The 27220-nt window shown below is 42.3% G+C and overlaps 1 protein-coding gene across 1 annotated transcript; it reads right to left on the bottom strand.

Annotated features, from left to right (window-relative positions):
- Positions 1-27220, bottom strand: LOC101406448 (galectin-3-like). Its single transcript, XM_014784234.2, has 7 exons — positions 27090-27220; positions 25799-25978; positions 25410-25477; positions 6450-6643; positions 4531-4619; positions 1466-1631; positions 1-156 (listed from the first exon to the last, which is right to left on the bottom strand). The coding sequence occupies exons 1-7, from the start codon at positions 27218-27220 to the stop codon at positions 1-3; spliced, it is 984 nt and encodes a 327-aa protein (XP_014639720.2).

Genomic DNA, 27220 nt, shown 5'->3' with positions numbered 1-27220 from the left:
TTATATCATAGTGTGCGAAGCACTGGTGAGATTTATGTCACCGGAAATTCCCAGTTTGCTGATTTCCCTGAGATTTCTCATCCGATGATTGTACTGCAACAAGTGAGCATCGTTGACGGAAACCTTGAAGTGGTCAGCTTCAACCAGGACTTGTATCTGAAATGGCACATACACAGAACTGTTAGAAACGCCCATTAATTTCAAAACCAGTCTGGCCTGAGCTCAGGATGCCCAACATATCATCTTTATGATCATTTGTGGAACTGATTCAAGTCCAGAAAGAGTAACTTTACAGCAAACCCTAGATTATTCAAAGATTTACACAAAATGATAAAATTGTTAGAAAAATATATAGTTGAAGCCATAAAGGAAAAGATTAATAAAAACAAAAAATTTACATGAAAACACATAAGAACAAAGTTTTTGTATGGCCTAAAACACCTAAAAGTAAAAAATAAACACCACAGTAGGAATCCCCTAATAGAGTGGCAAATGTTCTGAAGACTGATGATAAGTAGTTTTGGCGAGAGTAGGGAAGACGTCCCCTTCCAGTAGTTAGCAGATGTGTTAATCCTTTGGAAGCAGGACTTGGGCGATATCTTTTCTAAATTTTAAACATCTATATTCTTAGAATAAAATTGTTCTTCTAGGAAGCAAAGATTTATAAGGATAGTTATTACAGTATTTTAGTAAAATAAATAACATTTCCAGGTTTTATTTGTTTGGAATATTTCCGTACTCCAAATTTTCATCCATAGGGTACTGGTTGAATTATCACATGTCTAAACAATGAAATACTGTTGAGTAACAATGTTCTGATGTGAAAAGGTGTCCACCAGATGGCAGAACATGGTCCCTATGTGTCCCTACCCTTGAGGAGCTAACAGTCCAGCTGTTTTACTGCCCGCTCCACAGTGGACCATAACCAGCATGGTGGACCTAATAAATATTTGTTGAAGCAGTGCTTAAAAATAAAAAGTGTGTTGTATGTCATAGACAATACTGGAAAGATATTCACCAAGTTGCAACCTTTGTGAGGATGGGGGAAGGGATAAAGGATGGAGGACTTTTTAGTTAATTTAAAAATCTGTAATTTTTTTCATAAAACAGGCATGTATTGATTTTAGAATTAAAATTTTTAGTTTTGATTGCCATGCCAACTGTGTTGTTTTAAGGAACTAAGTCTCAGTCCAACCGTACCACAAAGACTTTCTGCCTTTTTTAGTAAAGATGATATTTTTCTCATTTCCAGAAAAGCTGGAACTCAGAGTGGTGGTAACAGGCACCACAGCCGCTCCTGGCCGTGTTCCAGCCTGCTAAGCCTGGCCCCCTGGGATGGGGAGGAGATGTACCAGTTAGGCGTCCCAGGACAGCTGAGGAAAATTCCCTTCAAGCGCATTGTGGTTTAGAGTGATTCCCCAGGAGCAGCATACATTATCAATATAGAATAGCAGCAATAACTTACTTTGAATGGTTTACCACTTTCAAATGGGAAAACCATCTGTCTTTCTTCCCTTCCCCAGACATTATCCAGCTTTGTATTGCAAACAATGACTCTCCTGTTCTGCTCATTGAAGCGTGGGTTAAAGTGGAAGGCGACATCATTCCTTCTCTTGAAATCTAAAGCAAATCTGTTTTAAGCCAAAGACCAGAGTTAGTAAAATGAGTCAAGTTGTGCATTTGCATCAAGTGAAGAACATATACTTTTCTAAACAGCAAATCGTTTTATAAAATGCAGGAAAATTTTCTAACCGGGAAGCAAACTGGAAAGGACACTAGGCCAAGTATTGCATGTCATGCCGTAGTATCTAAAAGTAAGCAAGACAGTGTGTTGAGCTCTTTTGCCTCGTCTTGGTCACGTCGTTCCACTCAGCTGTAATTCCCTCCTTACTGCCTCTACTCAGCAACACTCTTCAAGGTTTTCTTATAGAGGTTTAGGGCCACTTTGAGGGGGCTTTATGCTTTACATTGCAGATAGTAATGGTTGCCTCCTTCCTGCCCTGCCAGGTTGCTTTTAACACCTATTAAAGGCAAACCAGTCACACAAATAAGAGCTATCAAGTACCTGGCTTCCTCGTAGTTAACCAAAAGCCTAATCCTAAAACAGCAAGAACAAGATAACGTAGCTAATGTTCTGTATCCTGTTGCTAAGTTGTAAAGTCGTGACAAAAATGTGTTAAACATTCCATGATGTGAAGTAGAATTAATGAAAGTGCTGGCTTAACTTTTTTTTTAAGACAATTTTATTTATTTGTTTATTTGTTAATTTTATTTTTTGTGAGGAAAATTAGCCCTGAGCTAACATCTGATGCCAATCCTCCTCTTTTTTTTTGCTGAGGAAGATTGGCCTGGGCTAACATCCATGCCCATCTTCTTCTACTTTATACGGGACGCCATCACAGCATGGCTTGACAAGCGGTGCAGCGGTGCATGCCTGGGATCCGAACCTGCAAACCCCGGGCCACCACAGCGGAGCGCGCGCACTTAACTGCTGCACCACCGGGCCGGCCCCTGGCTTACCTTTTTGACCCCATTCCTGCTACTTGGATGTTAAGGCAAACACAAGTCCTGACTGTTGGAGTACTAGCCCTTGCCCTCAGTTTCTCAGTGAAGTCCATAGATCTAGCACTAGCACGAGAATCAGCAGGTGCTCTTGTTTTAAAGCAAAGTCTGCACTCTAGACCTATTAGCAATGATTCCCTGGGTATTTTGGTTCACCCAGTAACGGGCACATACAACCCGTTATATGATTATATCGGGTGAATCTTCCAATGATTAAATTCACGGGGAAAGGACCAAGATAGTCAAATGGCCATAGAATTTGTATTTGACTAAATATCCAAAGGCTATATTTTCTCTGCTGTGAAAAGCAAGATATTGTCATCCCTCCCGCCCTCAGCATTCTTTTTCTCATGTAATTCCTCACACAGAATTTGCAGGACCAAGCAATAATCTTTTCAGTTTACTAGCACCTTAACCATTTCAACCAAAATTGGTTTTGATCTGCCACAGTGTCAGTCTACATCGCTAGTGTTACTGGAGCTAGTTTCCAGTGCAATAACCCTATATAAGGCAAAGATATATATACCAGTGTGGTCTGTGCGATGGGGGTTGTGGGAGGAGGAGAGCAGATATTAACACATCGTGAACACTGTGTGGGCAGGATAAGGTGTGCTGGGTTCTATGTTATGTTGGGAGGAAAGATGGATAAGGACATAGGCAGAGGATATATATGTTTTGTAATTTGCTGTGAGACAAGCTTCATTGTGCAGGGAAGAACTGGGCTTACAGAAGCTGCATAGGCCATGTGGAAGGAAGAGTTGGCTTAGGGTAGTGACCATCATGGATAACCAGAGGAGGCTGGCTGGAGGTTGGAGTGAATGGGCTATTTGAGGGTAAAATGATCAGATCAGAAGCTGAGTCTATCTCCTGGTAACAGAGGAGGTGGCTCCCTTTGATTCACCAGGAACAGACACTCATAGAGTCTGTGTGTGGATTACTGAAGAAACCTGTGTACATACCTTGAATTTGTACCTTTTGTGTACTGTCTACAAGACCCAGAAAGACAGATGAATTAATGGCTGCAGGAGCTTTAGTGGTACCACTAACCTCGGGGATGGGCATACTGGACAGCGTCAGGATACCCTCAGCCTTCTTGTTCTACACGTAAGTAGAACCAGTGGTGATAACCAGGGCCAGGCGTCCCAGGGCAGCCATGAATCAGCATGGATTTTCCTAAGTTAGCTTGAAGTCTTACCCCATCCTAGCTCACCTCAATCAAACCAGTTCCAACGGCAAAGGTTGATTTATTTTGAGGAAGTCTTTTAACCTGTAGAATCTGTTCAAATCTTTTAAGTAAATAGTGTCTACTCAGAAGGCTGGGGTTCCCCATCCTGCCCTTGTCATCTGTAGACCAGGCCGACACCACAGGAATCTGTGACTTTGCTGTTGCACCCACTATGAAGACGGAAATGACAGCCGAGCTCGCAAGGTCTGCGACTGCACTGCGACCTGCACAACTGCAGCGAGATTTCTACGACTATGAGCACGGAGTGGTATAACAGCCAAGCTCTCAGATCAACTCAGAACCATGTCCAGTGGGATCTTTTTGATTTTGAGCCTGAGTTTTGATGGGTGTGTAGACATAAAGTGCATGCTTGGGTTTTTAGACAATATGTGGCTCAGAGATGGAGGGATGGCCACACATTGCATTACAAAAGCTCTACTTTTCCTTGAATTCTAAGGCTTTCACTGCCAGGAAGAACCAACAGAATGGGTTTTTCTACTCTTCCTCCTTGTCCTCAAAAATTACAACTCCATTTTATCCTGGTTCGGGAAAACAAAATTTAGTGAGGGAAATGTTGTCCCCTTATTGGGAACATGTATTGATTTATGGAATAATACCATACTATGGTATAGCCAAGATTCTAAATATGCAGTTTTAAAAATTCTATTAAAATTCAACATAGATCATCCTTTATTGAAAAACCAATCAACAAATATGTCAGACTTGCTAATCTTGCTGTTTACCTGTTTGCGTTGGGCTTTACTGTGCCCAGAATTGTTATCAGCATGCGAGGCATGACTCCTACAGGCAAAGGCAGGTCATAAGGCACAGCCTGGGAATAAAAAATATACATGTATCAGTAAAGAATCGTGTTTTCTTGGGGAAAGAAAGAAAAGGATGTTGCTAAAGTTCAATCACTATTAATATGGGTGACTAATACATAACCCTAATGCAAGCCATCTTTCCAGACTCTCAGTCCCCCTTGCCCAGGGCCTGAAGAGATAAGGCTGCCCACGTGCACAACTTATAATTGGTGCCAAAGGCAGAACATAGTCCCTTTTGGAGCACTGTATCTCTCCTTACTAGGGCCATCCCAATCTATAACTCATTCACTTAGACTGTTTTTTAGAAAGGCTTAAGCCAGACCTCGCAGTCAGCATTAACATTTTTGTGCCACTCTTAAGACTCCTTGTCACATAACATACTTCATGGTGGTGGTTCTGCTCCCAGACGGCAGGCATTGTGTCATGTTCTAGGGCTTCTGAGTTCTCATACTGTCTACTCATGTGACACCAGCAGAGTGCTTTGAATGTGGCAGATATTTGATATTCGCGGAACGGACACTTTCCAGTTAGTACCTTCCCTAGTTCATTCTGCAAATATTTATTGACCCTCTGTGTTCCAGGTGCTGTGAATACTCCCAGAGCTCTCTTTGGCCTCTTCTCTTTTCCCTTTATAATTTCCCCCTGGGTTCAACTATCACCCAAGTCTTTTCTCTCTAGCCCTGATCTGTGCTAGTCCTGTACTTCCTCCTGCCTGGATTTGCTCCCGGTGCATAAATCCAACAGGCGGGAACTGGAATTGTCTCCCCCGTCTCGCCCCCTTCAGGTCTCCTTCCTGAGTTCCCAGTTTGGACTGACCCTTGGCTGGTGCTCTAGTTGTCCAGCATTGAAAAGCCAGAGTCGTCTCTGACTCCTACGACTTCCCCACTAGATCCTGGGGTTCTTCCTCTGCAAGCTCTCCCACATCTGCATCTTCCTTTCCACAGCCTCCGTGTCCCCCTCTGTCTGCACCTGACTAACCTGTGCTCTAGGCCCTGCTCAGCGCCACCCACACCCCCAATGCTTTCTCTGCGCTGATGCTACCTGTGCCGTCTTCTCCATAGTCCTGAAAGGGTCTGACCCACACTGTGATGGAACTCTTTCCTCGTGTCTGCATCTACCTCCCAACTAGGCTAGACATCTGAAAGGGAAGGATCTGTCTGAGACATGTCTGGAGCCTCCCAGAGTTAGGTTTTACACTTAGAATTCATTTACTAAAGTGTGTTTTAATATAAATGAAAATTCAATCCTTAGATCGCAAAATAATCTTTAGAAAGTTTTTTAAAACTAGATCGCCTTGGTTCCCCCACATGTTCCCTCCATGACCCTGCGCAAGTTATAGAACTCTGGATTGCTCCATCCCCACCATGGAAGATGGGGATAATAACACCATCTTAGGGGGTGGTTATAGGATACCTGAGATCATCCGTGTAGAAGCACATTGCTGGCACGTGTTGTGTACTCAGTATTTATTAATAATAATGGCCAAAACTTCCCCCATTACTATGATTTTAACTTGATTTATACTAAAGCTGCTTTACAGATGCCTTCAAAAGACGAATTCACTTCTCTTTATATTAACAGTACACGTACTAAACTCAATACAAACAACAGTTTTCTATTGGACCAACATACATCATGGCTGGTCCTTGAAAAAGTGGCTTTAAGGCATGAGTTTAAAGCTTCCGTCTCCCTGAAGCCCTCTGCAGGTCAGTGCCAGAGCCAGCCCCCAGCCAGAGCACTGCAAAGTGCTGGCACCACCAGTCCAGGCAATTGCTGCATTCTTCGTTAGCTTTGTCCTGATCACAATCAAGTGTATGGAATGACTAACTCCATCCTACCACTGGTCCGGCAGGAACGCCATAGGGGCCGGCAGCAGGGTAGGCTCCAGGAGCATGTGGTGGTCCAGGAGGCGGGTAGGCCCCAGGCGCACCTGCTTGCCCAGGGTAGGCTCCCAATGCGTGTGGTCCAGACATCATGGAGCAGAGGCAAGCCATCCCCTCTGTGCCCTGTCCACATTCTTGACCCACAGAATCTGTGAGCATAATAAGTGTTGTAGTTCTGAGCCACTAAATTTTATCGTGGTGGTTATGCAGCCATAGATAATTAATACAACCATGTTTACTTAGGGGAGTAGAATATCAAGGATACCTTTGACAGCCTTGGTAGATACAGACACCGTGTAATTTTAGATGAGATAATTTCTTCATCAACATTCACACATTTCAAATACACTGCTGTTATGGTGTAGTATTTATTGACGCAATCACACACACACTCGTGCATACACACACACAGCCCTCCCTTTGCAGGGTAGTGTAGGACCATAAAATGACTATGAAAGCTGAAACTGAAAAAAGCAATCTTATTAATCAATGGGAAAAATACAATTGATCCACAACATTCAAAAATTTTTGTCAAAATGTTAAAAGCTCTCTTACTCTCAATTTAAGATGTATAGAGAAATTTAAAAATAGTAAAACTAATATTTATTTAGTATACTGTAAATAAAAACACTAAGTGTCTAATTTCTTTTTGTTATGAAGAGTAGACTTGAACAGCACTTGCCTTCTTTGCATCAGATCTTTTGTCTGACTTGCTGGGTTCTCATATTCCTTCTACGTTTAGATCACCTTCCCGCATTCTCCTCTTTGCACTTTCAATATGGTGAAATGTCTGAGTTCCTGTAGTGTGAAAGCTTTCACGGATGGCCCTTCCCTAGGACGTCCTCAGCCTGTCCTCCTTCATGTTGATAAGCCCCTGCACTCGGTTCCTCTGGCCGCACATCTACAGTCTCTCACACGGTGGAGGTGTCCTCATGTCCACGCTCAGCTGTCTCCTAGTCACACCAAGGTCACTTCCAGCATCATCATTTTTCATATCTTTGCTGCACTTTCATCCTTCTTGGGTGATTCTGTCTCTCTCTCTTTTTCTTTGCTGAGGAAAATTTGCCTTGAGCTAACATCTGTTGCCAATCTTCCTCCTTTTTTTGCTTGAAGAAGATTAGCCCTGAGCTAACATCTGTAGCAATCTTCCTTTATTTTGTATGTGGGTCGCCGGCACAGCATGGCTGACGAGTGGTGTAGGTCCATGCCCGGGATCTGAACCTGTGAACCCAGGCCACCAAAATGGAGGGCACCGAACTTAACCACCATGCTATAGGGCTGGCCCCTCCCTCTTTTTGATATCCATTTTTAGGGGGAGAGAAGGAGGCAACACAACTAAACACTTTGCTGTTTGTGTGTGTGATCTGGACAACAGATACACACCAAGAAATCACCAACAGGCTCTGAAAGAAAAATGATGCACATTTGCTGTTCATGTAGTAATTGCAGACTGAACAGGCTGTGGTGAACTTGGTCCTGCACACAATCACAGTTAATAAAACTTCAGTAGCTGAAATTTGAACCACATTTTTGGGGTACTGGTGTTATGTAACTAAACCACGGTTATTAAAACTTGTGCATACTGGAGCCATGCAAAGTGAGGATTCTCTCTCTCTCTCTCGCTCTCTCTCTCTCTATTTATATAACAACATCTGGTGGAAGGTGTTTTTGAGCTAACACTATAGTGAAGAATTGCCAGGCCAATATCTCAGATAGAACAGAAATCCAGAGAGTTGCACCTGACATTTTGCAACTGCCTTTGCCTTATGGCCATTCACAAATCTAGAGGAAGATGATGAGAGGCCAACCTCCACTTTTTGCAGATGGATGAGCCTCGGGGGACAAATGTTTGAGTCCAGAGTCCACTGAGGCTGGCATTTTGGTAATCCCCTTCCCAGGAATTTGGACTTGGACCCTGAACAGCCACATTTTAGGAATGAAGGTGAACCAGAAATAATTAAGCCCTCATAAGGACCACAACCGAACTTTGAGCTACCTTGTTAGTCCACAAAAATCTCAATCCCTAAAATTGGATTAAGGACATTAGATTGATGGTGCTCCCTCAAGCACTGGAAGAAGATATTTTAGGCCTCAAATTATTTTCTCAAATAAGTTTTCAAATAAAATATATAGCTCAAAAATCAAAGGTAACTAGCCTAATGAGGAGATTTGACAACATAAAGAAGAGACCAGAAGGAACAGCCAATAATAAAAGCAGACAAGCAATGGCTCCAGATAATGGAATTACTAGGCATAAGCTGAGGAGGTCAGCTTCCGATTAAAAACTTGTGTGATATGGACTGAATGTTTGTGCGCCCCCAAATTTATATGTTGAAACCCTAATCCCCAATGTGATGGTATTTGGAGATGGGGCCATTGGGAGGAAATTAGGTTTAAATGAGGTCATGAGGATGAAGCTCCCATGATGGAATTAGTGCCCTTATAAGAAGAGGAAGAGACAGAGCCCACTCTCTCTCTGCCCTGTGAGGACACAGTGAGAAGATATGAACCAGGAAGCAGGCCCTCACCAGACACTGAATCTGCCGGAATCTTGTTCTCAGACTTCCAGCCTCCAGAACTGTGAGAAATAGATGTGTGTTGTTTAAATCAACCAGTCTATGGTATTTGATTATAGCAGCCCAAATGGACTAAGACACTCTGAGTGATGTTTCAGGTCTGACCATAGGACTCAGTCAAGGACTCAGGCCTCTCTGGCCAGGCATGCTCTTCCCATATTTGCATTCTTGACACCTCCATTCCTAGGTCTCTTTCTCTGAGGCCTCAAAAGGAGGTCTCCTCAGGCACCTCTGCCAAGGCTTCCTAATGGGAAGAGGAGGAGGAAAGCTTGGAGATGCTTGTCCCCACTGTGATTGGTACTCAGTACTTTTCTACTCCTTATCCATTCCCCCTAAGCCTCTCCCAGACCACAGGGTCCATAAAAACACCAGGGCTTTTTGTTTGGGGCTCCCTGAACAGTGAGATGCCCCCCACCTCGCACTGATCCATGTGACTTTCAACCAGTGCACCATCCTATGGGGGAAATGAAATAGGAGGAGTTGATACTTTCTCCAGTTTGGTCTCTTACTTATACCATCACAGTAAGTGATGGAAGGCTTAACTCTTTCACTTTTGGCAGTTATTTTAATTGGTTACTCTGACACCTAGCAGTTCAACTCTCTCTCTTTCTCAGCCCAGTTGATCTCCTGACACTAGCTTTATGTAATCATACTTACTAGATTCAGGGAGACAAGAGACAAGTTGAGATATTTTGGCAGAGAGGTGGAACATATCTTTAAAAAGGGCGAAGCACATTTGGAAAAGATCAAAAGAAAAATTCTAAAACTGAAAAGTAAATAATATTAAGGACTCAATGGATGTGTTTGAAAATACACATCTTAGGAACAGCTAAAGAAAAAAAATTAGTAAGCAGAATAAATGCCAGGAAAGAAATCTCAAAGAGGCAAAATTTTGAAGAAAAGAGAGAGAGAGAGACCATGAGAATACAATAAAAATAATTTTAAAAGGCAGTTAGCTAGTATCACAGAAGTTAAAGAGAGACATGGGCAGAAGCAATACAGAATTGAAAATGACTAAGAAATTTAAAACTGATGAATGACTACTCCATAGAGTCAATAAACTCAGTGGATTGCAAGCATGACAAAAAAGAATTCCACATCTACACTGATGATACTAAAATCACAAAAAAAGAAAGGAATAAAAGGACAAAAAGAAAACTTGAAAGCAGTCAGGAGGGGGTAAAAAGAGGAAGGAGAGATGGAAGGAGAAGAGGAAAGGAAGGGAGGAAGGAGAGAAGGAAGCAGGGAAGGGGAGAAGGAAGAAAGGAAGGAAAGGAAAGAATGAAAGAGGGAAGAAAGGAGAGAAGGAAAAGAAGGGAGAAAGGAAAGAAGGAAGGAAGGAAGGTAGGAAAGAAGGAAGGGAGGGAGGAAAGAAAGAAAGAAAGCATCAAAAAGAAAAAAATTAAACTGATATCTAATTTCTCAACAAGAAATATGGAAGCTGAATGACAATGGAAAGATAGCTTTACTGTGCTGAAAGGACATAATGACAAAACTAAGAATTGTATTCAAAGCAGAAATATCTTCTGGAAAAAGACGAAATAAAACACTTATAGAAAAACAAAAACTGAGGGGCCGGCCCCGTGGCTTAGTGGTTAAGTGCATGTGCTCCGCTGCTGGCGGCCCGGGTTTGGATCCCGGGCGTGCACCGACACACTCCTTCTTCGGCCATGCTGAGGCCGCGTCCTACATACAGCAACTAGAAGGATGTGCAGCTATGACATACAACTATCTACTGGGGCTTTGGGGGGAAAATAAATAAATAAAATCTTAAAAAAAAAAAAAAAAGATGGCTTTCTTTAAAAAAAAAAAAAGAAAAACAAAAACTGAGATTTGTCTTTAACATAGTAAACTAAAGAATATAGTGAAGGATATTTTAAAAGAAGAAGGCAGAGAATCCCAGATAACAAGATGGAGAAATAGAAACAAATTAAGAACAACAAAATTAATAAATATATGAGTAGTTCCAAATAAATAATGAATAAACAATGATAATATGTGTTAGCCTTCAAATATATATTTATATGTTACAATATAGTTTTACATTTATAGTCTTAGAGTTATATTATAATTTAAGTAAACAACAATAATAACCCAAAAGTCAGCAAGGGGTAAATGGGGTCCTTGCACTCTCTGGGAAGAAAGTATAAGTACAATTTAACTTTAGATTTGGATAAAGTAGGGTAGCCACTAAAATAATGGAAAAAAATATTTATAACTCTAAAACTAACAGAGAAAAATTTTTGAAAAATTAAATCAATTCAAAAGGAGGAAAGAAATCAACACATAAAAAAGGCACAGCCTTTTTTGTCATTTTATTATCACAAAGATTTAACCTCCAACAGATCTGTAATTACATCAACTGAGAATAGACTAAGTGTTTCCATTAAATTCAAATGCAGGCAAGTCTTTATAAGAAATGTATCTACATATGAGGGTTAAAGGTAAAAACCTGGGAGAAGACAGAGCATGTCAACTCTCCCCCAAATGCACAGATGGAACTAGATGACTAGCAAAGCAGATGCTATGGCAAAAACTCTTACTAGAGATAAAAAGAAGATGTAATAAAGATAGAAATTTCAATACAAAAGGAAAACATAACAATTTCAAATTATATTCACCTAATAATGGACAGAACCACAGGAAAATAGACAAAGCTATAATAATAAGGAATGCAATAAACAATGGTGGGCACAGAAATCACAAAATATGTTAGTAAGTTTAACCCTCTACCTATGTCAAAAAAACATTTCATTTAAAGATGACATGGTGAAAACTTCTCCTCTGCTATTGGCAATAAGAAAATATTGCCCACTGTCACCACGCCTATTTAACAGTAAACTGGGGATCTTAAGTAACACAGAAAAAAAATTTGTTCCATATCTATATCTAATATGTAAAACAAAAACTATAAAGATTTAAAGAAGAGAAATAACACTGCTGTTATTTATGGATGATATGATTATTATCTAGGAAATGCAAAACAATCTGCAGATAAATTATTTTAATTAACAAATTAGTTTATCAAAGTTACTTGATTTAAAGGTCAATATATTCAAATGAATTCCATTTCTATGAATGAGCAACAAACATAGAGTGAATTTTTAAAAATATAATTTCAAAAGCATCAAAAATACCAAATATAAAGAGTTAAGCCTAACCAATGCAGGACTTTATATAGAAAACTATGAAATGTGGCTCAGAGAAATTAAAGAATCCTTGAACAAATGGATAAATATCCAGTTTACACATTAAAAAAATAAATATTGTAATATACCAATTCTCCTCTAACTGATCTGTAGATTCCAGGAATCTTAACCACAATTCCAATTATTTAATGGAATTTGTCAGGTAGATTCTATCATTTATATGGATGTTCAAAGGGTCAAGAATATTCAAGACACCCTTGGAAAAAAGCAAGGTAGCAGACTTCATCTAGGTTATCAGGTCTTTGATAAATCTTCATAGAAGAATGGGCAAATATGCTGATAGAAGAGAACAGAGAATCAAAATACATCATGTGCACTGAATGTATTCCTTGTGATGAAGCACAGGCATGGGAGAATGGTAGTTCTTTCAATAAATGGGGCTGGAACATTTGGGTATACATGACGCTGGGTACCTGAGGGTTACTGTAAATATTCAATAAGAACATGATTACACTCCAATCTTGTTCCCAAGACAGACACAGATGAAAAGATGTTAATCTTGTTAATTTTCTATTTTCTTGTTTAAGCTGAAGGGTGACTTAAGGGTCACAAGGACTTATGAGCTTGTTTTGCAGAAGAAAAAGAATGCCTTCAAGGAAGTTATAATCACCAGATAACCAGCCCCCAGCTGCTGTTGATGCCCAGAAGCCTGATTGCCCAAGGGCTTATCTGGAGTGAAAGAAATATGAATTTCCCCTCTTTTTCTCTGAAACGCCTCCTCCCAAGCCCCTTGGCTCTACAAAACCCCCTGCTAGGAGAACCTAACCTCCTGCCTTCTTGTTTTGGCCAATTCGAATAAACCTTTCTCCATCTCCAAGTACCAATGCCTCAGTGATTGTCTTATTACTCATCAGGCACATGAATTTGAGATTAAGAGGTTTGGTGTCATGCACACAGGAAAAACAACGGTGTTAATGACTATCTCACACTGATCACAAAAATTCATCCCAATTGTATCATGGAATTATAGGTCAAAGGCAAATCAACATTGTTTTTCAGAAAATAATATCAGAGGGGCTGGCCCCATGGCCTAACAGTTAAGTGCACGCACTCCGCTGCTGGCGGCCAGGGTTCGGATCCCAGGCGTGCACCGATGCACCACTTGTCAGGCCAGGCTGTGGCAGCGTCCCATATAAAGTGGAGGAAGATAGGCACAGATGTTAGCCCAGGGTCAGTCTTCCTCAGCAAAAAAGAGGAGGATTGGCATGGATGTTAGCTCAGGGCTGATCTTCCTCACACAAAAAAAGAAAATAATATCAGAGAATATCCTCATGACATTAAGATACATGATTTACTTTAATGGAGATACATAAAGCAATAATGATGAGTAAATTAAAATTAAGAAATCCTGTTTATTAGAAAAAACCAATAATAAAGTCAAAAGGCAAGCCATGGAGAGGGCAAAGATATGCACCAAACATTTAGCCAACAAAGGATTTAATGTAAAGTAGTGGTTGCAAACTATTTTCTGTTAAGGGCCCAATAGTAACTATTTCAGGCTGCACAGGTCACGTGGTTTCTGTCACAACTACTCAGCTCTGCCTTATATCCTGAAAGCAGCATGAAAGTAGGTCTGGCAAGGTTTCCATCAAATGTTGGCACTGCTGACACAAAATAACCAACAATCAGTCTATAGATGGAAGAGATAAGATGAGTTTTACCCAAGCCAGAGTGAGGATTATAACCCAGGAAGGCATTTTCCAGAAAGGAAGAAAGCATTTCAGAGAAGCATGGTCTTCAGGACAGTCGTATACCTTTTTAGAACAAAGAACATGCATTAAACACAGCCAGGATACATATTCATCAAAGTTTCAAAGAGGTATTCAGTTGCAAATGAGCAGGCCAACATGACCCTGATGTTGAGAAAGGGGCTAATATGGGTGGTTGTTACCAATATGGAGTAGGAGGGTAAGTAAGCTTTCTTATCTTAAGAGAGAGCATTGTTTAATGGTTAAAGCAGATGTACAATAAATGTTTAATAGGCCATAAGTCAGGATTCTTTAGTTCAAGCCAAATCAGTCTTGAACCTGAATAGCTACCCCATATGTCTCAATGTATGAAAATCTCTTGTTATTTTCCGCTTTTGATCAATAATCTTTTGATAGAAAGCATTGATGATCAAGATATTGTCCCTCAGGCCGGTCCCGTGGCTTAGCGTGTGCGTGCTCCGCTACTGGCGGCCCAGATTCGGATCCCGGGTGCACACCGATGCACCGCTTCTCCCGCCATGCTGAGGCCGCGTCCCACATACAGCAACTAGAAGGATGTGCAACTATGACATACAACTATCTAGTGGGGCTTTGGGGAAAAAAAAGGAGGAGGATTGGCAATAGATGTTAGCTCAGAGCTGGTCTTTCTCAGCAAAAAGAGGAGGATTAGCATGGATGTTAGCTCAGGGCTGATCTTCCTCACACACACACACACACACACACACACAAAAGATATTGTCCCTCGATGCCAAGGTGGTTGCTGCCTGCCCTGGGTCCATCATGTCCGTCAGTGCTAGAATTTATTTCATTGATTTGCCCAGTTATCCACGTTGGGGTGAAATAGATATACCGGACAAGCATATATTAACAGGGGAAGCATTTCATAGGTTATGTAACGTCAATTATTTTTAGATTATTGCACAAACATCGTACATGTGCTTTTACATGACTTCCCATAGTTACATCATTTATAACAATTATAGAAAATATAATTGGATACTTGAATAGTTTAAAATGAGTTCTTAGGCATAGTCTTTATGCCTAAGGAAAGGAAATTCATCCATAGTTGTAAGATCAACCGACCAGCTGAAGTCACTGAGCAATCATTACTCTAGCCTGCATGCCAGTCTTACAACACTGAGTAAAGAAAACAGTAGTTAGTTTGAATATTGTGACTAATACAAGAATTCCAAGGAGTAATAGAAATAGGAATTGCAATATGGATTGCAAAAGGGAGCCAATACTAGAAGGGAGCCAACTAAACAAATCAAGACTAAGTGTAGGGTCACTTAGGGCATTCACCTACTTTTTCATGTACTTTAGCAGAAAGGACACATTGGAAGATTTACCAGGTATAAAAACACAGCATTCAGTTTGAATGTTTGCACACGTACCACCTTGGGATGCAGTTAAAATATCTAAGGCCATTCTCTTCTGAAGGACAGCCTTACTCATGAAACACATTTCAGTAGTTAATAAGGCTATTCCTGCTTGACTATCATTAAGAGCTTGTTGAGTAAATTTAGTCAGGGCTTCTATATATGATATGACATCTTCTAGCCCCAAAGAAGGAACAAATATAGCCCCTAGGTGGCCATACCAGTGGAATGCTGAACAAACCATTCTGGCCTTAAGGAGAGGGAAATTGGCAACAGTTTTTAATTCACAGTGAATCCTTCCCTGCATCCAAGGGATACCCAGGGTGCACCATCCTAACCATCTGGGCAGTAGTCAAAACCAGACGTTTGTTCCACATAACCATTGAATTCCATTAGGAGCTACCCAATAAATGCCTGGCCTTCAAAACCAGTCTGTTCCAAACCAATCACTTTCTTTAAGTATGATAGTATTTTGAAAACCTTAAATGGAATGATTATAAAATGGGTATATGGTTTAAGCATTATAAGGGTTTAAGTGGGAAATATAAGGTTGAAGTCTTAGGACAGCTGTATACAACAGATGCTGTCTTCTCATCCTGGTTTGGACGTATTTGTCTTGGTCAGTTGAAGTCAGGTGTCAGAAACAGAAGTTGAAATCCACTCAGGCAGAGGAAACATTTTTTAATGGGAAATGTGAAACCATGAGTCTATGCCCTTTAATTTTACAGCACATGGATTGGTTAAAAGTACCTCTTATGGTTCTTTCCAATGGGGCTGCAGAGAGTCTTTTATTGGGTGCCTCTTTCAGTAAATAAAATCTCCAGGTTGTAGTCCATGATCCTTAAGGTCTTCATCTCCTGGGAGCTTTCTGTGAAACGAATCAGGTACCAACATTTCATTTCTTTTAAGCACCTCAATGAGACCCTGACATGACAACAATGTAATATATCTTCCTTAAGCAAAGTTGGTTCATACATTTCCTCATCTAATTGCATAGGCCATTCTGTTATTATTTCAAAAGGAGACAGCTGATGTTTACCAAAAGGTAAAGATCTAAGATTGAGAAGTCCTAGAGGAAGAGCTTTTGGCCATAAGAGACCAAATGCTTTTGAAAGCTTTGCCAATTGAGTTTTGATTGCACCAGTTACTTAAAATGTTGCATTATTGGCCAAATGTCACAAATAGATTTAATTATTTGTCTGGTGGAATGAGTTTCCTGGTCACTGAATAACTTGGTAGGAATTCTCCAAACAGGAATTATCCTTTCCAATAATTTACCTACTGCTAGAGCCATCACTCTTTTTCAAAGAAAGCCCTCAACCTAATGTGAGAACACACACATCCTTACTAAGATATTTATATCCTTGAGATGGTGGCATTTGAGCAAGGTTCAATTGCCATACCTCAAGGGGTCCCTTAGGAAAAGTAAAGTGACCCTGTGACCCATGATGTGTTTTCCCGGAATTATATTTAGGACATATAGTATAATGATCATATGCTTTATGAGCCACTGTGGGAGAAATTTCCAAAAATATTGTTTTCCCCATAAAATCATCTTTTCGTGTGCCCAGTGGGTAACTGATATATATGCTGGAGCAGTGGCAATTGTACTCCAATAGACACTATGGTTTGTTACTGGGCCAGAACCACATCTGCATGGTGGTGTCAAAAATTCTCCCTTTTTGTTGCCATATTTGTTTTTCTTTTTCTGTGGTGATTTCTTGAGCTTGTAGAAGGAAGTCTTTCACTGGTTAGCAGGGTTAACAGAGAGCAGTGGACATTCTTGAGGCAGGACAGGATATCCAGCCTGATAATGTTCCTGCTTATCTTTTAAGTAAGATTCATCTGTAAACCAAATTATACAATAAAATATAGTCATGGTCATTTTCCTCCTATGATGCTGGAAGCAAGGTAGTAGGGTTAAGATAATGAATATTTATCTATGCAATATAAGCTAAGAAAGTTTATCATCATTTACTTGACAAAGCTTCCCATGCAATTTAATATGTCAAACAAACCTAATTAGTTTAGTATCTCCCTCTACATAGAAAGGGAGAAAAAAATTCTTTGAGAAGCCCTAGGAAACTGTTCTTTTAAGAGAAAGAAAACCAAATTCTAATTTTGTACCAGCTTACTTTTGATATTAAAACTTATTTAAGTAAATTTATTCCAATCTTAGCCAGCTTGACCATGCATAAAACTCTTTTCTCAAGGTTCCTTTTTCACAAACCTTCTATAACTTTCTTTTTACATTCAGATTTTGTCCTATGCTTTTCCTCTTTTCTTTCCTTAACAGAATGCATTTCCATTTCATATATATATATATATAAATTCCATACAAACATATATATATATATCTGTTACTGAAAACGCATTTTATTTTCCTTGCATATTAGGATATTTCCCTCATTATTATAGTAGTTTTAATTACTTGTATTAATTAGAATTTTTATTTTATTTTATTATATTTTGGTGAAGATCGGCCCTGAGCTAACATCTGTTGCCAATCCTCCTCTTTTTGCTGAGGAAGATTGGCCCTGGGCTAACATCTGTGCCCATCTTCCTCTACTTTATATGGGACGCCATCACAGCACGGCTTGACAAGCTGTGCGCCAGTGCATGCCTGGGATTCGAACCTGCAAACCCTTGGGCTGCCAAAGCAGCGCATGAGCACTTAACTGCTGCACCACCAGGCCAGCCCCTAATTAGAATTTTTATCCCTTAGAAACCTTAATTTCTAGTGAAAAATAAAGAAGGAAACAATTATGGACTGTCTTTTACATTAGCATTCTGTGGCTTGAAAAATTTATAAATACTTTTCATAATTTCTAGAAACATATGCTATTCCATAGTATGTTTTAATAAAGCATAAGGCATGTTTTCTAATAGATCCAAATATCTTTACTTTGTTTGTAATAAGACAAAAGTGGTAGATGTAGACTTGATTAGCAATTAATAGTTCTGTATTTTATCTTAATTGAAAATAATCTAGATATTCAATGAATTTTCCACCATTTAATTTAACCTAGCAAAACTCTGAAGTTTTAAGTTACCAAAGAGATTTTAGAAGCTATTTTAAGTACACATGCCATAAAATATAATTATTACTAAAAAGTTGATCTGTAAACTCTTATCTCATTTACATCTACCTAAATCATTTCCTCCCAAAAATTATGTTTAGATTACCCACAAAAACTTTATGAGACATTATGCAAAATCAGCTGACATTCTAAGTTATTATTTTTGCTAACAAGTTTTGTAACAGAGATAATATTAGCTTATTTGATTAATAACCCCAGGTAGAATGAAGTTTGCATGTCCACATCAGATCCAATGCTCATAACTCTGAGGACATGCTTATTTCAAACCAAATTTAAATAAGCTTTCATTTACCAAAGATTATTTTTTATCACATTAACTTGAAAGACATTTGGGTCAGTTTCTATTACATTTACCTCAGCACTTACTTTAAGCCAATTAAATAGAGCTCTGTTAGAAATTATACCACCCAGAGGTAGAAAAATATCACATATATAACATATATATACACACACATAAACACAGACAAGTGCAACAAAGATTTTGCTGCCTCTGTTTTAAAATTTCTCCATAGATTTTTGGGCAAGGGTGCTTTCACAGCAGCCTGCATCTCCAAAAGCTTCTCCACCCCCACTTTTTTTTTCAGTCTTAGGAATCTGGGATGGTGTAGATAATAGCTCCTGGAGAGGTCACAAGTTTTTTAGATAAACAGCAGAGGGTAGTTACTTATCAAAGGACTGACATGCCCATCTAACTACATTATCCTTAATTTGCTTCATTTCCTCTGGTTTTATCTTAATTTAGGGAGGAAGGCCTAAAAAAATTCCCATCAGGCTTTGAATATCAGCTTCAATCTGGCCAAATTTCTGATCACAAGTTACTAAACCCTTTAAAATATCTTGTCAGGTTTCTGTCAGGATAAACAATATCTATTCCTGGCAGCATTAAACAACTCCATTAGTTTTTGTAATTTTAGTTTCCTCTTGATTGTTTAAGGATAGCAGTTTCCCAAAAAACCTTTCAGAGTCTTGTTAACTCTGGGAGGAGCTCATATTGAGTCCACCTTCAAAGGTAGATGATGGGGGTGTCTGTAAAGCCATGACTTAATAAGTGCACGTCTTAAACAACCTTATCTAAATGGAACATTCTTTCTAATGGCCAATGTACCAGTTTTGGAGACTCAAAGGAGCCCCAAAGTGGCCACTGTAATTTTAAATTATCCTAGGTTATCTCAATTGAAATATCCAATCATTTACAATTATCCCATTTTTTTTTAAGCACTTGCAAGTATCTGGTCCACATGTATTGTACATGAAGCCAGAGCTCCAGGGGGAGGCAGCCTATTCGGGAACCTGATTTCCCATTTTTCTTTTAGTTTCCTTTTACTACAAAGTCTGAACAATTTATAGAGACAGTGTAGCGGGTCAGAAGTGTGCTGCTTGTGAGTGTCACTCCCTAAAAATGGTTATGAACACTTTCTTACATGTCTCCATTTCTCTCACTGGCAGTCTAAAACTACTGTGGGGGCTTGGAGTGTGTAGATGACCAATTCTCACGTGTGCATCCCTGGACAAGCCATCAGTTACTTCAGGTTAACAATCACCATGGAATTCCCTATGGGACTGCTGCGCATCATGAGACTCAACCTCAGACACTCCCACTAGGTTCTCAGCCACCTGAGAATGCCTTACAGCTGGGAGGAGCTGGTGTCCCTTCTCTTTGGAGCTGAATGAGTTTTAAGTCTCTCAATTTGCTATCAAACAATTTGTTCAGAATTTACACACATGGGCTGGCCCCGTGGCTTAACGGTTAAGTGCGCGTGCTTTGCTACTGGCGGCCGGGGTTCGGATCCCAGGCGCGCACCGACGCACCGCTTCTCCAGCCGTGCTGAGGCCGCATCCCACATACAGCAACTAGAAGGATGTGCAGCTATGACATACAACTGTCTACTGGGGCTTTGGGGAAAAAATAAATAAAATTATAAAAACAAGAAGTTACACACAATGTTATTTCCAATTTAAAGCCAAATTAAAAAGGTCAGCCTGCTGCATTCATTCCAAAGTCCCCTTAGGCTCCCCTGGCCAAGGACATTCCCACTAGGTTTCTCTTACCCAGGAAATGTACCAGTACCCTCTTAAGACACCTAGTCTTAAGACTTGAAACAGGGCCGGCTCCGTGGCTTAGCGGTTAAGTGTGTGCGCTCTGCTACCGGCTGCCTGGGTTCAGATCCCGGGCCCACACCGGCGCACCGCTTGTCCAGCCATGCTGAGGCGGCGTCCCACATGCAGCAACTAGAAGGATGTGCAACTGTGACATACAACTATCTAGTGGGGCTTTGGGGGAAAAAAAAAAAAGGAGGAGGATTGGCAATAGATGTTAGCTCAGAGCCGGTGTTCCTCAGCAAAAAGAGGAGGATTAGCATGGATGTTAGCTCACGGCTGATCTTCCTCACACACACACAAAATAACAACAACAAAAAAGACTTGAAATAGCTCAAGTAAAAGTCAGGACCTATGACTTAAATAAGGAGGTCCAGGTTTCAGGAGAAACTCACAGAGGGAAAGTGAAGAGTGCCATGAAGCTGAGGGGGGCTCAGTGGGCCCATGTGGTACCAAGCACCAGTTCAAAGAAGATTCCAGGTGGTCTCCAGTGGGTTTCTCTAAAATCCTGCCACACTATGCCAAGAAATGACGATGCAAATTAACCAATAACTGTTCTATACATAAGAGAGATAAGGTGAGTTTTACTTGAGCCAGAGTTAAGATTACAACCTGGGAAGGCCTTTTCCAGAAAGGAAGAAAGCGTTCCAGAGAAGCATGGTTTTCAGTACATTCTTATACCTTTTTTGAAGATTTTATTTATTTATTTTTCCCCCCAAAGCCCCAGTAGATAGTTGTGTGTCATAGGTGCACATCCTTCTAGTTGCTGTATGTGGGACGCGGCCTCTTATACCTTTTTTGAATAAAGAATATACCTTAAACATGCCCAGGATACATATTCATCAAAGTTTCAAAGAGCTGTTCAGTTGCAAATTATCAGGTCAACATGACCCTGATGTCAGGAGAGGTGCTAATACAGGCATTACCAATAGGGTGTTACCATTAAGGCTTGGGAGGGAAAGTATGCATTCTTATCTTAAGAGAGTGCATGCTTTACTTAATGGTTAATGCACAGGTACAACGTATGTTTGATAGGCCATAAGTCAGGCTTCTTTAGCTCAAGGCAAATCAGTTTTGGACCCGAATAGTTACCCTATATACCTCAATATGTGAAAATCTCTTGTCAGCACCATGGGTAGGAGTGGTGCTGGGGGAGGTCACAGCCTGGCCTCTCCCTCCCCCTGCATGTCCCCCATAAAGCCCCCCTCCCCCCTTTCCTCACTCCCATGAAACCAGCAAACAGTGAGCCATTGATGATTAAGCAGCTAGTAACTATGGGGAATCGGAATTGGCCATCTCAAAATATGTCTCTGCCTGAAAGACACTTTGACCCCCACCCCTACTAACTGACCAAAAGAGTTTGGGATGGGAGGCCTGCCCCCAGAACAGGCCATCACCATAGACATCTCTGGGTATCTGGGAGGGTCCTTGCTAAGCCCATTTTTAGTTCTGGTTACCTTTTGTAAGAGACATTTACATTTGTAAAGGAAATCTCCATTTGTAAAGGTATTTTCTTCCCTGTACCAGGAAAAACCGGGAGGGGGGTGGTGGATGACCTTACCTAGAAATTTATCAGAACAGAAAGTGAAGACTGAAATCTGCATGATAAACTTACCTATTATTAACCGTGCTGTTTAGGCAATATGCTATCTGACTCCCACTAGGTTCCTACAGATAACATCTCCCTGGAGCCTGGATCACCATGGTAATGGATGTTTGAGCCATTTTTTTCAGGAATTGGAACCCTTGTCCACTTCAGGCTAGTTGAGACCACCAACCCATCAACTGGGCCCACACAGACATATGTCCGATAAGCGACATTTTGAAGTCAAGAGGTTAAAACTCCACCCTCAGGGCATGCTGACGCCGCCATCCTGTGCACATGCGTCCTATGATGAGGCATGAAGCCTGACCACGCTTGCGCAGATCATCAATTACCTCATCTCTCCTCACCTCCAATCATTTCAGACCACCTCGCCCCCTACCACATAAATATCCCTGAGTCCCTATTTTTGGGGGAGTGGATTTGAGATTCATTCTCCCATCTCCTCACTTGGCTCCCTTGTGATTAAAAAGCCCCCTCTCTCTCTGCAATCTTGTCATCTCAGTGTTTGGCTTTCTGGGCGGTGGGCAAAAACGGAGCTGGTGCGGTAACACCCAGAGCCCCAATCTCCCCCATCCCCACTCCCCCGTCCCCCTCCCCCTTGTCCACAGCTCCAGTGCACCCTCCACCCTCTCCCCACCCCTAGACCTCCCATCTTCCCCACATCCCCACTCTAGTGCCTCGTCCCCCATCCCCAACACCAGAACCCCTGTCTTCCCCATCCATCCCCACCCACAGCACCCCCTCCCCCACCCCCACCCTTTTCTGCTTCTCCATCCTGCTTCTCCATCCTCATTAACTGTAGTCCTCTGGTTGTCCCTTCTGCCTTAGAATGAACTTATAACTAGAGGAACTAGTCAGCTGTCTTTGTGAGTTTGGGGATTTTTCCCCCCCAAACAGGCATTTTAGTCTTTCTGCTGAGGAAGTAGCATTAGCAGCTATAGGGCCATTTTCTTTATTTGCAAATCTGAAGAAAGGAGGAAGATGATATGTAAGAGTCTGGGAGTGAGATGAACCAATAGCACAAGGAACATTTCAAACTAAGGAAACATGCACTGGGTTGCTTTGGGGCAGAAGGAGAGAGAGATTCAGCCCTGCCTGCATGTGTCAAGCACCCAGCAGGAGCAGGTTGTGCATGTACAGTGGCATGGTGTTGATTCCTCATTATACAGATGGGGAAACTGAGGCTCCAAGAGTTGATGTAACTTTCCCAGGCTTGTGCAGAGGGAGTCTGAACCCAAATGTGACCTCCTGTAGTCCCTCCTTCTGCTCTTTGGCCCCAGAGGCACTTTGGTGTCTCAGAGCCTGGGGGGCCTGGCCTGGCAGAATCTGAGCTCACTCAGTCCTCCTTCCCTCCTTCCCTCCCTAGGACAGGGCTCGCCTGCCCTGAAATTCTCAGCCCAGGCTCTGTTCCTGAGGCCCCAGGGGGAGCAGATTCCTGGAGTCCTCTTCTGGGATTGGACTAGTGGGTCTGGGTCGGCTCAGGAACCTGCAGTTACAGGGTCTTGGGGTGGTCTCTCAGTGCAGTGTGCAGACACTGCATCTGCACAGAAGCAGCAGGCAGTGCTGACAGACACTGGCTCTTCAGATTAAGTGGATCTTTGTCAGTTTATGAATCTGCCCATCTGGATGCCCCTCTGGGTGTGCTTTGAGCTGAATGTCTCAGAAAAGACCTTGCATGGTTGCTATTTGGAAAGTTATGTCACCGGTGTTGTGATAAAAGTGTCTCCCTCTGCAGGTATCCTATCCTTCAGGTGTGCAGGGACCACCTCACCTTCTGCTCATCCCAGCCACCTGGAGAGTGGCAGGACTGAAGGCCCTGATATTAGACCTCAGACCTCAGACTTGCCCCCTGTTCTGGGTCCTCAGTGACCGTTCTTTGTGGATCACTCTGGAGGACCTGAGACTGGGTGATATGGTGTGGAAGGCACCGGCCTGGTCAGTTAGGGACTAATGTGTGGTTCTAGTCCTAACACAGAGTTACTGTGTGACCTAAGCAAGTGGTCTGCCCACATTGGGCCTCCGTTTCCTTGTCTGTAAAAGGGATATACACTATCTATTGCTCAGCATCATTCTTTTTTTCCTTAATAGCATATCTCGGAGATCATTTCCTATTGGAGCAGAAACATCCCAATTCTTCCTCATGGTAGCAGAGAAATCCGTTTATTTGGCTAACCCTCTCATTTAGGTTGTTTCAGTCTTTTGCTACCACAGACTAGGCTGAAAAAACCCCTTGTACGTCTGGGAAATGGAGAGTGCTGTGAGAGTGTGAGTCCCTGGTCTGTGCCTGTTGGGGGCTGGAGAGGTCTGTCTGGGGAAAGCCTCCTGGAGCAGTTGTTCTGGTCGAGTGGGACACATCTTCCCTGCAGAGGCACAGGCTGGCAGGAGGTGGGAAGGGCCCATCTGAGAAGGCAGAGATCCCCGAAAGGTGGCAGAGAGCAGCATCAGACAGGCCTGAAAGAAATGAGACTGTGGGCTCCTAGAAGGATCTGGGACGTCATCCTAAGCATGATGGAAGCCCTGAAAGGAACTTACAGAACGGGATTAATTTGCATTTTAAAAGGTGGCAGGGCTGTATGGAGAATGGTGGGCCTGTTAGTCTCTTTTCACTCTTCAAACCCTGTGCCCTTCGCCCAATTTTATAGAGAAAATCACTGAGATTTGCTAATCCAGACTCTTTGGCACTCAGTCTTATGATCTTTTTTCTCTGCCCAGAGAGCTATTCTCTTCCCAACCAGCATCTTAATCTTCTAGTTGTAGTTCACAGAACTATCCAGCTCTGGACACACCTCAACAAAGCAGAAAATCAAGACATTGTTTTTCCTTCCACTTTCCTTTGGAATAGATTTGCCCTTTACGAGTCTATCTGTTCTCTGCCAGGTCCTGTGAACATATAACCTGTTTTTTAGCTGATCGTCATTTTAGAGAAGACAAATCGTTGGGTTAACCAACTGGGCCATGTTTTCCATGCTCTCCAACAAGTCTCTCACTCAACAACATTCATTGCACACACCCCGTGAGTCAGGCACTGTATTAGGCCTTGGGCCTCTTCTCCTTAAACTTTCCATAGAGCTCTGACGTGCAAAACAAATAAATGTGACTGCTCTTCAGACGTCTTTCATTAACAGCTTTGTGGTGGTGGCATTGGATACTAGTCTGCCGCTAAAGTAAAATTTCCCAGGAAAATTCATCTCGAGGATGCTTATTATTGAGAATATTAACTTATCAGTGGGCTGATTACCAGAGCGTTTGGGAGGATAGAGAATAATGAGCATTAGGAAGAGCTGTTCCTGTGAAGCTACCAGCATCCTATTTAGTGAAAGACAGGGATAATGCAGATGGCCATAAGATCGCCACATTTGCATCAGAGGATATTGGTTAATCTGAACAACAATGCTTAGAGCGAGCATACTGGAGGTGCAGGGTGTGAGATGTTAATGAGACATAATGATTAGTCTCTGACAAGTAATTAGAGTACGAGACAGGTGGTTCCATTCCTCCATTACAAAACACTGAGGACATTATCAGGAGCACCTTTGAGAGTCAGCGGAAAGGAGCCAAACAAGGTTCAAAAAGATGCTCATGACTCTAATGCCCCCCAGCCCCCTTCCCTCAGTGCTAAAATCTGACCTTACCGTGGTGCCATGATCAAGAAGACGAAAGTCACTTTGGGACGACAGGACCGACTCAGCAGCAAACCGGAGGGCGAGTTCATCACTGGTCCACTTGCAGTTTAGCTGTCTGTTTTGGCCTCCCAGCGCTTCAACTTCTGGCTTCCACTCTTTTGACTTGCAGTTAGGTCCCCGGGGGCTACGGTTCCGCACGATGGCAGGTCTTCCGGGCCAGAGCTGCTTCTTGCCATGTGCCCTCTCTCTCTCTCTCTCTCTGCTTTACCTTTCTTTCTTTACACCCAGTCCGAAACCTTCTCAGACCCTGAGGTGGCGCTCAGCACATTTCCTCTTGGAGTCCCAGATCAAATTTTCTTGATCGTGACCCCCCTGGCATTTCTTTTTGCGGTCCAAAGCCCCGCTGGGGTCCCTGTCGGTCTTGAAATCTCCAAATACTGCCTCAGAAACACTCAGTCTCTCCCCGCGTCCTTCCTCGCTGGATCCCAAACTCCCCCTGGACGTTTCCGCTCTCTAAGCTTGCGTTGGCTCCTCGCCCTTTTCCATGATTCTCTCCCCTCACTCGAGGGTGAGCTTGCTGTGTGGCACTGGGTTCCCTTTTCCTTCAGCTGTGAGTCTCGGCCCCTCTTCAGCCCTGCTGCGCAGGTTGCTACTCCCATGCTTTGGAAGTCGCGGTCTGGCCCTGTTTGCCAACACCGCACTGGCGAGCAGATCAAGGCTACCCTTCTGCCAGCTGATTCCTCTGCGGCCTCGTTGTTTCCTCCTCGAAAAAACACGGCCTTACACCACGATTGGAACCTTTTCAACCCCAGGAGGAAGAAGGACTTTGTCAGGTCAGAAGGCCCAGAGAGACCTGCCAAAGGACTTTGGCCACACCAGGCAGGCAACCTGGGGAAAGGGGAAGCAACCAGGTGCGCTCACTCTTCAGCAGGTCCAACTGCCTTCCCTGGAGTTGGAAACCCACACTTCCCTGCTCTCTAGGGCACTACCGTTTGGAGATATCTAACTATAATGGCCAAGATACGCCCTCTCTGGTCTCATTCTCTTAGTGTAGAGGTGTGTGGCATGGGGAAAGGAGCGCCCTTGGCTTGCCTGCATTGTCTGAAGAAGGGCAGGCACCTCACACACGTGGGCCAAGCCCATCAGTAGGACAAGTATGTTAGAAAGACTCCTGAGTCCTGACATTTTTCTGGGAGGTGTCATTCACCTCATCGTATTAGGCAGCCACTGGTCGTCTGTGGTGTGCGACATGGGTGGTAGCATCTGTCACTTCCGTGTCCTGACCGCGTCCTTACCATGCCTTGCCTCCTGAAGGAAGAAGAGTCTTCGCAGTGTTGTGCAGAGGGACACCGTTGGCGAGGCGAGTCATTCCACAATTTCCTGGGTTGCCCTGGAAGAGGCGGTGTCCCGTATGTTTTGGTCCCAT

Source organism: Ceratotherium simum, chromosome 24 (genome assembly GCF_057802395.1).
Source record: "Ceratotherium simum simum isolate JZ-2026a chromosome 24, ASM5780239v1, whole genome shotgun sequence".
In the NCBI taxonomy this organism is placed as follows: Eukaryota; Metazoa; Chordata; class Mammalia; order Perissodactyla; family Rhinocerotidae; genus Ceratotherium; species Ceratotherium simum.
Note: the sequence above shows the minus strand (reverse complement) of the source record. Positions and strands in the feature narration are given on the sequence as shown.